The 14,170-nt window shown below is 40.3% G+C and overlaps 2 protein-coding genes across 2 annotated transcripts in view; both read right to left on the reverse strand.

Annotated features, from left to right (window-relative positions):
• Nucleotides 1-14,170, reverse strand: part of PTPN14 (protein tyrosine phosphatase non-receptor type 14) — a 203,850-nt gene that overhangs the window by 121,763 nt on the left and 67,917 nt on the right. The window lies entirely within an intron of this gene.
• LOC116457303 (AP-3 complex subunit sigma-1-like) lies at nt 11,244-12,089 on the reverse strand. Its single transcript, XM_032753812.2, is given in 1 exon segment — nt 11,244-12,089. A coding segment is annotated over 1 exon segment (582 nt). The 5' UTR covers nt 12,068-12,089; the 3' UTR covers nt 11,244-11,485.

A 14,170-nucleotide genomic window follows, 5' to 3' on the forward strand; every position in this document is an offset into this window, starting at 1 on the left:
TAATGGAAACTATGGACTTTGGGTGCTAGAGATGTGTAACTTAGGTTCAATAATTGTAACCAAGGAACCACTCTAGTAGGGGATGGTGATAATGGGGGAGCATGGGGAAATGCGGGGGTATGTGGGAAATCTTTAAGACTTCCGTTCAATTTTGCTGTGAACCTAAAAATGCTCCCAAAAATCGAGCCTATTTTTAAAAATAAACAGAAATAAGTCACTTAATATATAGTTTTATTGATCTATTCTCTAAGAACATATCTAATAAATACTATTAAGCTGCAACTCTTGCTGAGACCCATTTATAGAAATTATAGAAACTATACATATATGGGAGGCCAAAGTGGGAGGGTCACCTGAATCCAGGAATTTAAGAAAAGCCTGGGCAAAATAGCAAGACTTTGACCCTACAAAATAAAAATAAAAATAAAAACAATAGCTGGACATGGTTTTGTGCACCTGTAGTCTCAGCTACTCGGGAGGCTGAGGCAGGAGGATCACTTGAGCCCAGGAATTTGAGGCTGCAGTGAGCTATAATCATGCCACTGCACTCCAGCTGGGCAATAAAGCAAGACTCTATTTCTAAGTAAAATATAGATCATAAAGCTAACAATGCTGACTCCTAATTTTTTTCAATATTGTGATTTTTTTCAATACTGTGATTTTTTTCTAATTTCAAAACAATCTTCTAATCCTCTTTTTCCTAGGAGCATCTTATAAAGAAAAGTAGCCTGGGACACTATTGGGGTAATGGTTACACTAAAAGCCCAGACTTCACCATTATGCAATACAGCCATGTAAAAACACCGCACTTGGCCAGGCACGGTGACTCAGGCCTGTTATCCCAACACTTTTGGAGGCCGGGGTGAGTGAATCACTTGAGATCAGGAGTTCACGACCAGCCTGGCCAATATGGTAAAACCCCATCTCTACTAAAAATACAAAAAATTAGCCGGGTGTGGTGGCAGATGCCCGTAATCCCAGCTACTCGGGAGGCTGAGGCAGGAGAGTCACTTGAACCCAGGAAGCAGAGGTTGCAGTGAGCCAAGATCATGCCACTACACTCCAGCCTGGGCAACAAGAGTGAAACTCCATCTCAAAAAAAAAAACTGCACTTGAGTGACCAACCAGGCCAACATGGCGAAACTCGTCTCTACTAAAAAAATACATATATATAAAAATTAGCCGGGCATGGTGGCAGGTGCCTGTAATCCCAGCTACTCGGGAGGCTGAGGCAGGAGAATCACTTGAACCTGGGAGGTGGAGGTTTCAGTGAACCAAGATCACGCCACTGCACTCCAGCCTGGGTGGCAAGAGCAAAATTCCATCTCAAAAAAAAAAAAAAAACTGCACTTGAACCCCCTAAATCTATTTTTTTTAAAGACTTAGATTTTCACCCTTCTGTGATGAAAACAATTTGGAACACAAAGTACAGGGGGAATGACAGGGAAAGTGCAGTAAACTCTGAACTCTTGAGCTTCTAGGGTCTTTGTCTCAGTAAAGCAACGGGAAACTGAAAGCTAAAGACTAAAGAGAGGGAAAAACCCTCACTTGACTGAAGTTGAGCTGAGGGGTTCTAAGAACCAAGGTTTACTATTCAGGAGAGGAACACGCACAAACTTTCGTGCAAGTACTGGCTTTAACCAGAGAGGGGCAGAATGAATGGCAAAGTACTTACCCTCTTTTAGCCTCAGTCTATTCGCTTATGAAGTTAATACATACCCTACCTATTTGTGAGAAGTAAATGAGAAAACAGTTCTAGTGAGCACTCAGGAAGTGTGGACAGGTTCCCTTCCTACTCTTCTCATAGTTTCAGAGTATGCTAGGTTTGCTCGAAGCATGGCCAAGCAGTTGTGCAAAGAGGAAATTGAGTACTTGACCACCTACTGTAGAGAAAGTCTTTTAAAAGGTTAAAAATGAAGGTGGGGGGTGGGACGGCAAAGCATAGAGTTTAACATGAAGCTATGACAATCCCATGGAAAAACTGACCGAGTAGAATGCTGAATCATGCATTCTCTTAGTCCAACCACTGCTACCTGGTTATCCCACAAACTCAGACACCTGAAGCATAAAGGAGAGAATCTTAGACAAAATGTCCTCTGAAGAGCCCACCCTGGGTGGGAAGAAGATTTCTTATTCTAGCCAACAGCATGTGTATATCATCCAGTGTTGCCCATTGTTCTTTTTTTCCTCAGGGGAAATTGATATGAAATTCCCTTGGTCTTATAAAATCCATGACGCCGTGTCTCTACAGCTCCTGGTGTATCACAGAGTCTCTCAGCCTACAATCACTCTCATGTGTGTCTCACCTCTGCAGTCAGAGTCCTGAAGGGAAAGACCTGTGTGGGCATCAGCTTTGTAACCTTCTATAATCATAACATGGAGCTTTATACATGGCAGGAAGTGAAATAAATGTTTGTCATTGATACGGTTTGAATATATGTCCTCACCAAATCACATGTTGAATTGTAATCCCCGATGTCAGAAGTGTTCAAGTCACAGGGGTGGATCCCTTCTGGCTTGGTGCTGTCCTCAGGATACTGAGTTCTCCCGAGATCTAGTTGTTGTAAAGTCTGGCACCTCGCCCGACTCCGCTCGCTCTCTTGCCCCCTCCTCTCCTGCTATATGCGACGCCTGCTCCCCTCCTTCACCTTCCACCATGATTGAAAGCTCCCTGAGGCCCTCACCAGAAGCAGAGCAGATGCTGGTGCCATGCTTCCTATAGAGCTTGCAGAAGCATGAGCCAATTCAACCTCTTTTCCTGTAAGTTACTGAGTCTCAGGTATTTCTTCATAGCCATGCAAGAACAGACTAACACAGTCATTATGAAGAAAGAATGAATCCGGAGATCACTGGCTTTTTGACACTAAGGCAGGGCAGGAGTCTCCAGCATGACCTCAGTGACTCTTCAAATCATTTAAGGAATCTGGAACCTTAGATGGGTCTTAAGAGACCATCTGGCTTCTTAAGAGAGGGTTAAGCTACAGAGAAAAGGGATGAGAGTCAAGTTATTCCACTGACTCATGCTTTTTCAGGGGAAAAAATTGAACTTGGGTTTCCAAAAGAACATTCCCACCACCCAAGTTTTCCTTTTCTAGCCCCTGATCTGTCTTGTACTGGGGGTATTCTCACAGACAGAGATTGCACATCCAGACAAGTTCCTTGCAATAAATACAATGGGACTACTGAGATGATAAAAAGTGTTTTAGTGTGCTCATGCTTGCTGAAAGCAATTTGTTGAGATATTTGCTCTGTAAACATCACATTTTAAAGGTCTTTTATATAGAATAGGCTACATTGCAAGAGAACATACAGAAAACCTTCAGTCACTTCTAAAATTCACTTCTGAGTAGTCAATCAGCTTCCTAAGCTCTAAAGTGTAAGTTTCCATCCTTACCTATTAACTGTGGATTTCCAGTATTTTATTCTCTCATTTTTAATTAAAAAAAATTTTCAAAGTGAAAAACACAAAGCAAAGAAAGACAGCTTTCTCACAATTTAGCAAAGGTCATTCGGCAGAGCAAATAAATCCTTAAATATGATGGGTAAACAGAGGAGAGATCTTTCACAAATATCAACCAAATGCAGCGTATTCCTCTTTATTGAATTACCTGCACAGTCTGTATATTTAGTCTGTTATTGAATTACCTGCACAGGCAAATGAAAGACAGAAGTTCAAATCCAAATCCTAAACATGGTCACTGCACTTTCTTTTTAGTTCCCATGCTATGCTATGTATACTTAACTCTTTTTTTTTTTTCTTAAAGATAAGTTCTGAAATCACCAAAAGAAGCTAACTGCTATTCAGTTGCATCCTATATTTACCAACAGCCTTTGGAATTTCTCCAGCATTCCATATTATTACAACTCCCAAGGACATCTCACAGAACTATGTAATCTTGGTGAGGGTGTAAGAAAGGAAAAACTGATGCAACTCGTCTGTGCTGTGTAGAAACCTGCATAGGGCACAGCTCAGTTTTGATAGTACTAGGTCATTTTCCTAAGGAAAGGCTAAAAAAAGGGATGAGGTGGGAGGGGATGGGAAATAAAAGAATACTAAAAATGTCTACTCTTATTTTCCTTTAAAGGAAGGCAGAAAGGAAATTAGTTTTGTGCAGTGCAAATGAGATTATTAGTTTCTTCTATCAATCAGTTTTATAGCTGTACCGTACCCAAACCATATCCATATATCAAATTATTTTTAGCCAAGTAAAGCTTTTTCTGCAAGGTTTAAAACACAAGCCCCTGACTTTAGTTGCTAATGAAAATAACATCAACAACAAAAACTTTAAAAAGCACATTTTAAGATTCCATTATTTCCCTCCTAACTCACTTTTAGTCAGTGGTGAGATGGAAACTTGTCCTAAAACATATTTTCCATCTTTCTTACGCACTAACCATGTAAATGACCTTTCAAGCCTTTCTAAAGCTGTATGTGAAACTGGAAAAGAAAGATCCCTACTGTGTTATAATTCATTACAGTAATACCTCACCTATACGAAACATGGCTACACAGCAACCTGATCTATGCAGAACACAGCCAAAAACCAAGAAATGGAGCCAAAACATCCTTTGAGCAGTTAAATATCACCAAATCCTTAATTCCAACATCATTACACTTTGCTCAGGAAACAAAAGAACACCCTCAGTTCATTTACTCTGACTTTAAGTACAGTTCTTTACAAGTTCCTTGACCTGACTTCTCAGCCCTTAACAGATTTCAAAGAGACAAGGGGCTGTTATTACAGACAAGCACATTGACATAGGATAAAAAATGGCAACAAGGGAGGTGACACGTAAATGATTAAAATACACACTCCACAGCATACAAATCGGTGTCCAAAACTCCCTGTAGTAAATAGGAACAATTAAATAGTACCCAGCATAATCTGTTTAAGAAGGAAGAAAATAAATACATTTTTAAGTAAGTCCCATTCATGGTGGTTAAAAAGCCTCCATAACCTGGAAGCACTTTCCCCAAAGAGGTGGTTCTCTATCTCGTACATCTCTAACACTTTCTGTGAACTCTTGGAGTAAGGGGGTGGTTTCAGGAGGCAATCTTCTAGGAGGACAAGTTAGTCTGAAAAAGCTCCCCCGGTTATTGTTTAAAAAGATCATTTCTCCACTCCCTGCTTTAAGGATTACTGTCTTGAGATTTCCAGAGAGACATGATTTTCCCACAGGAAGCAACTTAGAACATGCAAGTTTTCATTTTTGACCTTACCAAAACTTTCCTCTGAAGGCATTCTAAGTACATCTTGAATACTTATGGATAAAATAATGATGCCTGGGATTTGCTTAAAAAATCACGGGGGTTTGGGAACTGGGTGGGGGTGCAGATGAGGCACCACTAGGAGTTGACTGTTCTTGAAGGTGGGAGACAGGTATGTCAGGGGTCTCACCATTCTCTACAGCTTTGTATGTGCCTAAAATTTCCACAATAATAAGTTTGTAAAATAAAAAAATTTACTAAATGATACTTTTTAAAGTAACCTGGTAAAACAGATAACAGTGCTCACTAAAAAGGGTCAGAATTTTCCCTCCAAACTAACTCCTTTGTCCTTCCAAAGCAGAACTTGGATTTCACTAGATAAAACCAAAAGCAATAGTTTTTCCCTTCATTATTAAAAGGCAGTAGGAAAAATTCTTTCTGTAAGTAAAATGACAAGTTCTTTAAAATGTAAAGAACCATCAATCGGGCATAAAATAAAGGACTCTTCCTGGTCCAGCTTGCATAATCAATTCCATCAGAAGAATACCTGACTCTGGTTTACTCTCAAATGAGCTTTGTCTAGTCACGCCAGGAATGCTTTGTTGTAAGACACCCCACCCTTCTTTGAGAGACGTGCAATCTGCAGCTCTTCAATTCCAGTTCTTTTTGCTGTCAGTATCTATATCCACAATGATGCATGTCCTGGAATGTCAGAGCTTATTACACCTAAAAATCAGAATGGGAAATTCCCCACAAGTGTCAGAGCACTAAGAAGGTGATATTGAGCACCGCCATTTGTGAAGCAGACACATTGACGGGGGCACTCTGCTGAGCACAATCTCAACAGCCCTACGACGACAGGGCTACTCTTACTATATCACCCCATTTTACACACTAAGGACTGAAGCTAAAGAGAGGAAATAACTTCCCCCACAATCATTCAGTGACTAAAGACAATCAAGTTCAAACCCAGAGCTCCATCTGACCCCATGTTCTTACCCAATGAACCATGCTGATATGACGCAGAAAGAGGGTTATCAGCTATGACCTTATGATATAAAAGTAACAGTGACAATAGCAAGCACCCACATTCTACAAAAAACAACTGTGACATACCATCAGCAGTTTATCTTTGCTCACCCACAGCAGACATTATTCAGATATGCTGGAGGGGGCCCTGAGGCTGGGACCCAATTTCAGCCCAAGGAAGCTCTATCCAGAAGGCATGGTGGAAGAATCAGGGTCCCATCCCAGCCATAGCACCCTGCCAGAGCCTCTTACCTAGACGGCCTATTCTACTGTACCAGTGTTGTGGAGTGAGAGAACCTCAGCATGTCGCATAGAACCTCTTAAAAACCAATTTGAAAAACACAATCACAAAAGCAAATGGAAAGGTTTTCCAGCCAGGGCATATGACTCACTCATCAAATCAAAAGAAACTCGCTGAGGATAAACACACCTTTAGCTTGCTTCACTCTTTTCCGGAGATGTGCGCCCTGCAGGGACAGAAGTAGCCAAGAACGAAGGGCTCTCCTGGAAAGACAGTTGCTTGTGACCTCCCTCAGCAAAGCTTTCCACACCTTCCTTTCCCCCGTTTCCTTCCTCCCATGCCTGAGTGAGTTCCCTCAACTTCTCTCCCATGTCCAGGGTGTCACTTCCTATCCAAACAGCGAGCAGCAGCCAAGCCACTCTGCCGGCTTTCTCCATCCGGGTCTGAGCATCCAGCACTGAGCTTCCCTGGGAATGTCGCCTCATTTACCAGTTTCTCCAGCCCCACCAGCGAGCCTCACCCAGAAGCAGTCATTTCCATGCCTAAGCCACTTACACACTGCATAACCATGGGTCCGAAGCTGGCTTGCTCCCTGCATTTCTAACATGGGGATGAAAACAGTCCCCACCACCTAGAGTTGTTGGGAGGGTTATGAGTTAATAATCTATAAATTCCTGGCACATGGTAAGCATTGTTTATGTGTTTGCTATCACTGCCGTTATTATCCTTGCTACTTCACGGAATACTGCAGGAAGCCCAAGGAAACACACTGACTGCTAAATACCACAGCTGTAAAAATGTTTTCCCAACAAGCCAATTGTTACAGAGCAGAGAATTTTTAAAGTTAAGGCTGTTCATCACAAAGAGAAAAAATATGAAACCAAAACATGCAACTACAGGTCCCACTGACTGGGAACCGTGACAGGGTGCCCAGTGGGTTTCAGATATGTGACCACTCCAGTGAATCAGTACAACCAAGTGGATTCTAGTGTATAACACAATCACTTCTCCAGAGCCAAGAAGCTGAATCAGAGGGGAGAAAGAATGAAAACAGGTATGAACTAGCATCAGCTGTTAAAGAGTTGTATAATCCCAACTGATGTAACCAAACGTTAATTACTAACAGGGAAAAACAAAGCTTCTAAACAGACATGGTCCTGCTGCTCATTAAAGGTATACTGTGGCCACACATGCACGCACATGCAACACAAACCCATTACAATTGTTCTTTCTTCTCTCTGTCCCCTGCCTTGTAAAGACACACACAACACACACATACCCCACACTACTTAAGTGGACACTTGGAACAACTTATGTTGTACTAAGTAGCTCTCAGCGACATTACAAAGAAAAAGAACCTGTCTAATGCTAACACAGTAACTTTACTATTGTAAAAATAATTTGTTAGCATACTATCATTCCTGTCACCATCGGTGACCTCAAAACAAGATTTGTTCAGCTGCTTGCATCAGTGCTGAGCAAGCCTGGGCCTCTAGAGACGAGATACTGCATGTGGGATGGCTCTTCCCCTGTCTGCAACCCTGTAGGGTGTAAGCACATTAAGTAACAAGAGGGCAAAAGTCAGGTGCTTCAGTTTTCAAGTGGGACTCTTAGCTCTTAAAAACTGCAAGACTTAACTATGTACAATTTCTAACAAATTTGTATCTAATAAATACAGCAAATACTATACAGAGTAAACCTAATTCAAGAGATTCCTTTTGCTCTTCTGATTTATGTTTCAGAATGCTAAGGATTTCAAACCTCCCTGGGAATAAACACCATTTACTAAAATTGCTGTACATAAGCAAAGAAATCCACAGAAAAATAAATGCGTACTTCTTCAATTAGATTATAAAAGGGCAGAAACCAACAAAGTTTTATATAGTATTGTACCCCAAATCCCTTTGCACTATAATTAGCACTGACTCTGAACTCAACAGTGTCACTCTGGGGAAACTTTCGTTGGAAATAAAAGCAATGAATCTTAAAAATTCTGTATAAGGATGCTGCATTCGAAGTCATTTGTAGTAGAGGGTGGCAATTCAGAACAACCTGAGTATCCCTAATACATAGTTCAAGTACATTTTGGCACATTTACATTATTTAGACTATTCTGCAGTTATTAAAAATTAGTTCAATCTATATTAGCTCTGAACAATGCTCATGATGTGTTACTAAGTAGGAGAAGTTGCAGAGTAATATATAAGGCAAACCTAAAGCAAATAAACCAGTTACCTTGTGTATGTTTAGGTTTATATGAGCTTGGAGAAAACCATGGAGTATTTCCATACTCAGAGGGATAAAAGGAGGAACATAGAAGAAACATCTACTTTCTCTTACACAATCTTTGGATTATCACCACTGTATTTGGAAAAAAAAGAAAACAAAAAACAAAAAAATCTTAATCACCTAACATATGCCTCTCCTAAATATTATATATAAGAAAACTTGGAAGAAGGGTTCCTTCAGTAGAACACTCATGATTCATTGATCGTTTCAGCTATAATAGCCTTTAAATGATTACTATGTGCTAAGAAGTGTGCTAAAGACTTTAACGTGTATTTTCTCATTTATCTTCACATGCCCAATTTACAGATAAGGAAACTGAGGCTACATAACCTGGCCAAAGTTCTGGAGCTAGCAGGTGGCAAAGGCTGGCTCCACAGCTCAATCTTTCACCATTAGGTTATACCGTAAGATGTACATTCACATAATAAAATAAGTAACAATATTTAATTATTTATTAATAAATAATATGTAGAGCACTCTCCCATTATCACATGGCTTTCAGCACCATATACAATCATACATTGACTAAAAGCAAAATGTACAAAGTAGTACATTTTGTTTAAAAAAACAAGATCAAGCATTCCTTTTTAAAATTAGAATTTTTTGGTCTGGCACAGTGGCTCATGCCTGTAATCCTGGCACTTTGGGAGATCGAGGTGGAATGATCACTAGACCAGCCTGGTCAATACAGCAAGACCTACATCTCTACAAAAAATTTAAAAACTAACTGAATGTGGTGGTACATGCATGTAGTCTCAGCTACTCAGGAGGCTGAGGCAGGAGGATTGCTTGAGCCTAGGAGTTCAAGGCTGCAGTGAGCTATTGCACCACTGCCCTCCAACTGGGGCAACAGAGCAAAACCCTGGGTTTTTTTTGTTTTTTTTTGTTTTTTGAGATGGAGTCTCGCTCTGTCACCCAGGCTGAAGTGCAATGGTGTGATCTCGGCTCACTGCAACCTCTGCCTCCCATGGCTCAAAGAGAAAATAAGAACTTCAAGTAAGATTTTTTTTGAGTAAAGATTATATCCAATCTCACTTTATTTTACATAAATGCAACATTTGAAACAGAAGCAATTGGAGGGTCAAACAAATGCAGCACAAGAATAAAAACTGCCGGGCGTGGTGGCTCACACCTATAATCCCCAGCACTTTGGGAGGCCAAGGTGGGCAGATCATCTGAGGTCAGGAGTTCGAGACCACCCTAGCCAACATGGTGAAACCCCATCTCTACTAAAAATGCAAAAAAAATTTAACTGGGCGTGGTGGCATGCGCCTGTAGTCCCAGCTACTTGGGAGGCTGAGGCAGGAGAATTGCTCGAACCTGGGAGGCTGAGGTTGCAGTGAGCCAAGATCACACCACTGCACTCCAGCCTGGGCAACAAGAGTGAAACTCCAGATCAAAAAAAAAAAAAAAATGAAAATGAAAATGAAAATGAAAATTAAAATATTCTAGTTATCTATTACATGTGATTTTTGAAAACTGTCTCATTTACGCAGACACTGGAGCCTTATGAAGTCATTAGTTTTCTCAAGAGTACTGCTGCTCTGAAGTCAGATTGGTAAACAATGATTCCAATACAGACATTAAAATAGGCAAGAATGAGCTGGGCGCGGTGGCTCATGCCTATAATTCCAACACTTTGGGAGGCCGAGGCGGGTGGATCATGAGGTCAGGAGATCGAGATCATCCTGGCTAACACAGTGAAACCCCATCTCTACTAAAAATACAAAAAAATTAGCTGGGCATGGTGGCGGGCACCTGTAGTCCCAGCTACTTGGGAGGCTGAGGCAGGAGAATGCCGTGAACCCAGGAGGCGGAGCTTGCAGTGAGCCCAGATTACACCACTGCACTCCAGCCTGGGTGACAGAGCAAGACTCCGTCTCAAAAAAAAAAAAAAAAAAAAGGCAAGAATGAAGACTTCTTTCTATTACCTGTGCATGGATACTCTCAAGACACTCAAGACAAAATGAACTGATTTGGACACACAAAAAAAGTAATGGTGCTTAGTCATTTATTAGCTAAATTAGAACCTGTAGGTGATGCTAAACACTATCAAACAAAAATTATTCAAGGTGACCATCTCTTGAGAGCTCATTCCAGTAACAACTTTCTTTTTTGTGTATGTGTGTATGTGTGATAAAATATACTTTTATTTACTTTGTTGAGTCAGCGGGTTGTAAAAAAAATTATTGCTAAAGTAGATATCAGGCAAACAGAAAGGTGCTTTAGAAGTCCAGTTACCTTGGAGTTTATTTAAACTAAGAGAAAAAAGTCATAATGTTTTCATGCAATACATACTTGGTTCTTTAAATAACAATTGTGTGACAAATAGTAGAAGGAATTAAGGAATGCTGCACTTGTGATCCATACAAAACACCAATATTTTAGGTTGTACATAACTAAAGAAATATCTGAAACACTTTTTAAAACACTGTAGTAGCCAATACATAGAGGCATGCCGTAGGTGGACACCCGAATGCAGTTTAGAAAAGAAAAAAAAATCATATAGGAACTACCCAATTTCTTTAAAATCACTGAGCAAGGAAAGCAACATTGAACTTTCATACTGATTTTACACAACTTCTATATGGTACCTTGATTTAAATCCAAGAGCAAAAGTTAAGACTCTCCTCCTCTATTTTTGGTAAACAACTGCATGGTAAACTTAGATGACTCTTCCCCCTGGATTTTACCTGGGAGTGGCCTTTTTACATTTTTTATTTAAAAGAGGGCAGGTTTGGCACTTTTATACTGATGTCACCAATGTTAATATTTCTTGGGATCTCAGGAAGATTCATATTCTTTACAGCTGATACAGCACGGGCTGGAGCTCCCACTAAGCCAGCCTCAGATTTTTCCAGCTTATTTTGTGCATCAATTTGTGTAACAATCTCATTCATGTTTGTCTCCAATACCATTCCCCCCATCACTATTTCTGCAAGAATACTGTGAACCTTGTCTACATGGAAAATCAAATCCAGTTCGCAGACATTTTCAAAACATTTGTCTAATGTTTCCACAAATACTTGAATTAGATCTAAAATGCCAAATTCACTTTCTGAAGAATCTACACAGAAGACAAAATGTATCGTTGCATAATGTCTATAAATCAGTTCGTTGTCAGATCCCCCAATTAATAATCCTCCTTCTAGGAAATTACAAACATTTTCATCTCTCTTAGATACCAAATGGAAAGTCTCCCTGATGATTTGCTGCTATGTATCTTCACTGTAGGGCTGGTAGAACTTGGAGAGCCGTGACTTCCCGTGGTTGTTGAAGATTAGGATCGCCTTGATCATGGCTGTGCCGGGCCGACCGGGTGGGCACTGAGGGCCAGGGTGGGAGCGGGCACACAAGCCTCGCCTAGTAAGCTCGCCAGCGACCCTTCCCCACCTGCCTCCAGTAACAACTTTCACTGTCGAAGTTTCTTCTTTGTAAGATATACTTACTCTACTGCTATTTTTATACTCTGTTATGCTATTTATAGACTCTACTGCTAATTTAATCTACTTCCTCTTGAAGTCTTTCATTTTAAAAGGGCAACTGGGTGCCATCTTCCCTACACTGCACCTTTATATATTTAACTCTCATTATGACAATCACTCCCTCATATTCTCCAATATAAATAATCCTACCTTTCTTACCTTTTCTTTTTAGGTATTATTTCTTCACATTTTAATTATCTCAGTGGTTCTCCATTAACTCTAAATTCTCCTTGTCTTCTTAAGTTATAGTACTAAAATAAAACAAATTACCTTTACCACCTAACTCATAGAGATGGGCTTATTTAACAGAAAACACAGAGCAGGCCAGTTGGATTTTCCCATAAAATCTGCATTTGAAAGAAAAGAGTTCTCACTAGAGAAAGACCCTTTCACCTCCAAAAGATAAGCATGCTATCATTTGTATCCAATAATAAAGCATAGGACAAAAGGAAAAAGAAATCGTAGAATGGGTCTAGAAAATATAGGTGTATTTAGTTCCTTGCCTGGCATGGTTATTTTAATCTAGTCAATCATTAGGAATTTGGTGTTGGATGTGGTGGCTCATGCCTATAATCCCAGCACTTCAGGAAGCCAAGGCATAAGGATCTCTTGAGCCCAGGAGTTCGAGACCAGCCTGATCAACACAGTATCACCTTGTCTCTACAAAAAATTTAAAAATTAGCCAGGCATGGCAGCACACACCTGTGGTTCTAGCTCCTCGGGAAGCTGGAGCAGGAGAATAACTTGTATCTGGGAGATGAAGGCTGCAGTGAGCTATGATCCTATGATTGCATTACTGCACTAAGCCTAGGTGACAGAGTGAGACCCCATCTCTTTAAAAAATAATAAATAAATATGAATTTGGAACTAGAAGTTAGGAGATGGCTGAGTTAAAGTGGTAAAATGCAGGTGTTTCCATTTTTTCCCCAACTGAAAAATCGCTTCAAATCAATGAGAAAACAAGACACAGATGTAAAGAGTTCCATGTTTGATGAAATAAGGGGGTTTCAGAAACCCCCCCAACACAAAATATAAATAGAGAAGGTAAAAACCTGGCAGAGAAAGCTAAACTTGCTGTCTGTACACTTAACTTTAGAGACACAAGGTACCAGGTGTTTTGTTTTGTGAAACAAATGGGTAGGTTATGGGTAGGGAAGGACTTGAAAATAGGAGACTTGTTTGAATGTCTTTATTCCTCTCCATGCAGATGGGAACAGAAAGTCATTAAAGGTCTCCAAGAGGGACGTCTTCAGGGGAAGCAAAAGTGCGAGGTGCTGAGATTATCTAAAAAGATTGGACAATGTGGAAAGTTATACAAGAGGCATTTGTTTCACAAAGCAGTTGGAGGTGTGCAGAAGACTTAGATGTTCAAAGAAAACCAAGCGAATGAAAAGGTTAGGCATTTACTCAAGGAAAAACAAAAATGTGTTCAACAAAGAAAATGCCATCTAAACACCACGCTTGTCTTAGCAGTAAACAATACTCACTTATTCATATGGAATAGAAAGCATTCAGCTGAGTCTAACCAGATTATTAGTGCTGCTAATTATCCTGGAAGGATGGTGGAGGAGAAGATGGAGCATAAATGAGATTAAATCATTTATCACCCACCACCACTACCATCCTAGCTAACGTTATTGAGCACTTACTGTGTTTTGTATTTTTATTCTGAGAACTTATAAGTGAGCCTCGTATCCCTCCCAGGAAGCTGCCACAAGACAAAAAGCACCATGAAGCCTTCTAGACTCAAAACAGAGGAATGCTTCTAGGGGAAGGAAGGATCCCCTTGACTGCCTTGAAGGAAGCTTTGGAATTCTTTCAGAAAGCGGAACAAGAGGAGCATTTCATTCAATTTCGGAATTCTGTGATAACTACCAGGATCAAGTCCTCATTAGATCAATGGTATGAAATTCTCCT

The sequence above is a fragment of the Hylobates moloch genome, unplaced genomic scaffold (genome assembly GCF_009828535.3).
Source record: "Hylobates moloch isolate HMO894 unplaced genomic scaffold, HMol_V3 SCAFFOLD_18, whole genome shotgun sequence".
In the NCBI taxonomy this organism is placed as follows: domain Eukaryota; kingdom Metazoa; phylum Chordata; class Mammalia; order Primates; family Hylobatidae; genus Hylobates; species Hylobates moloch.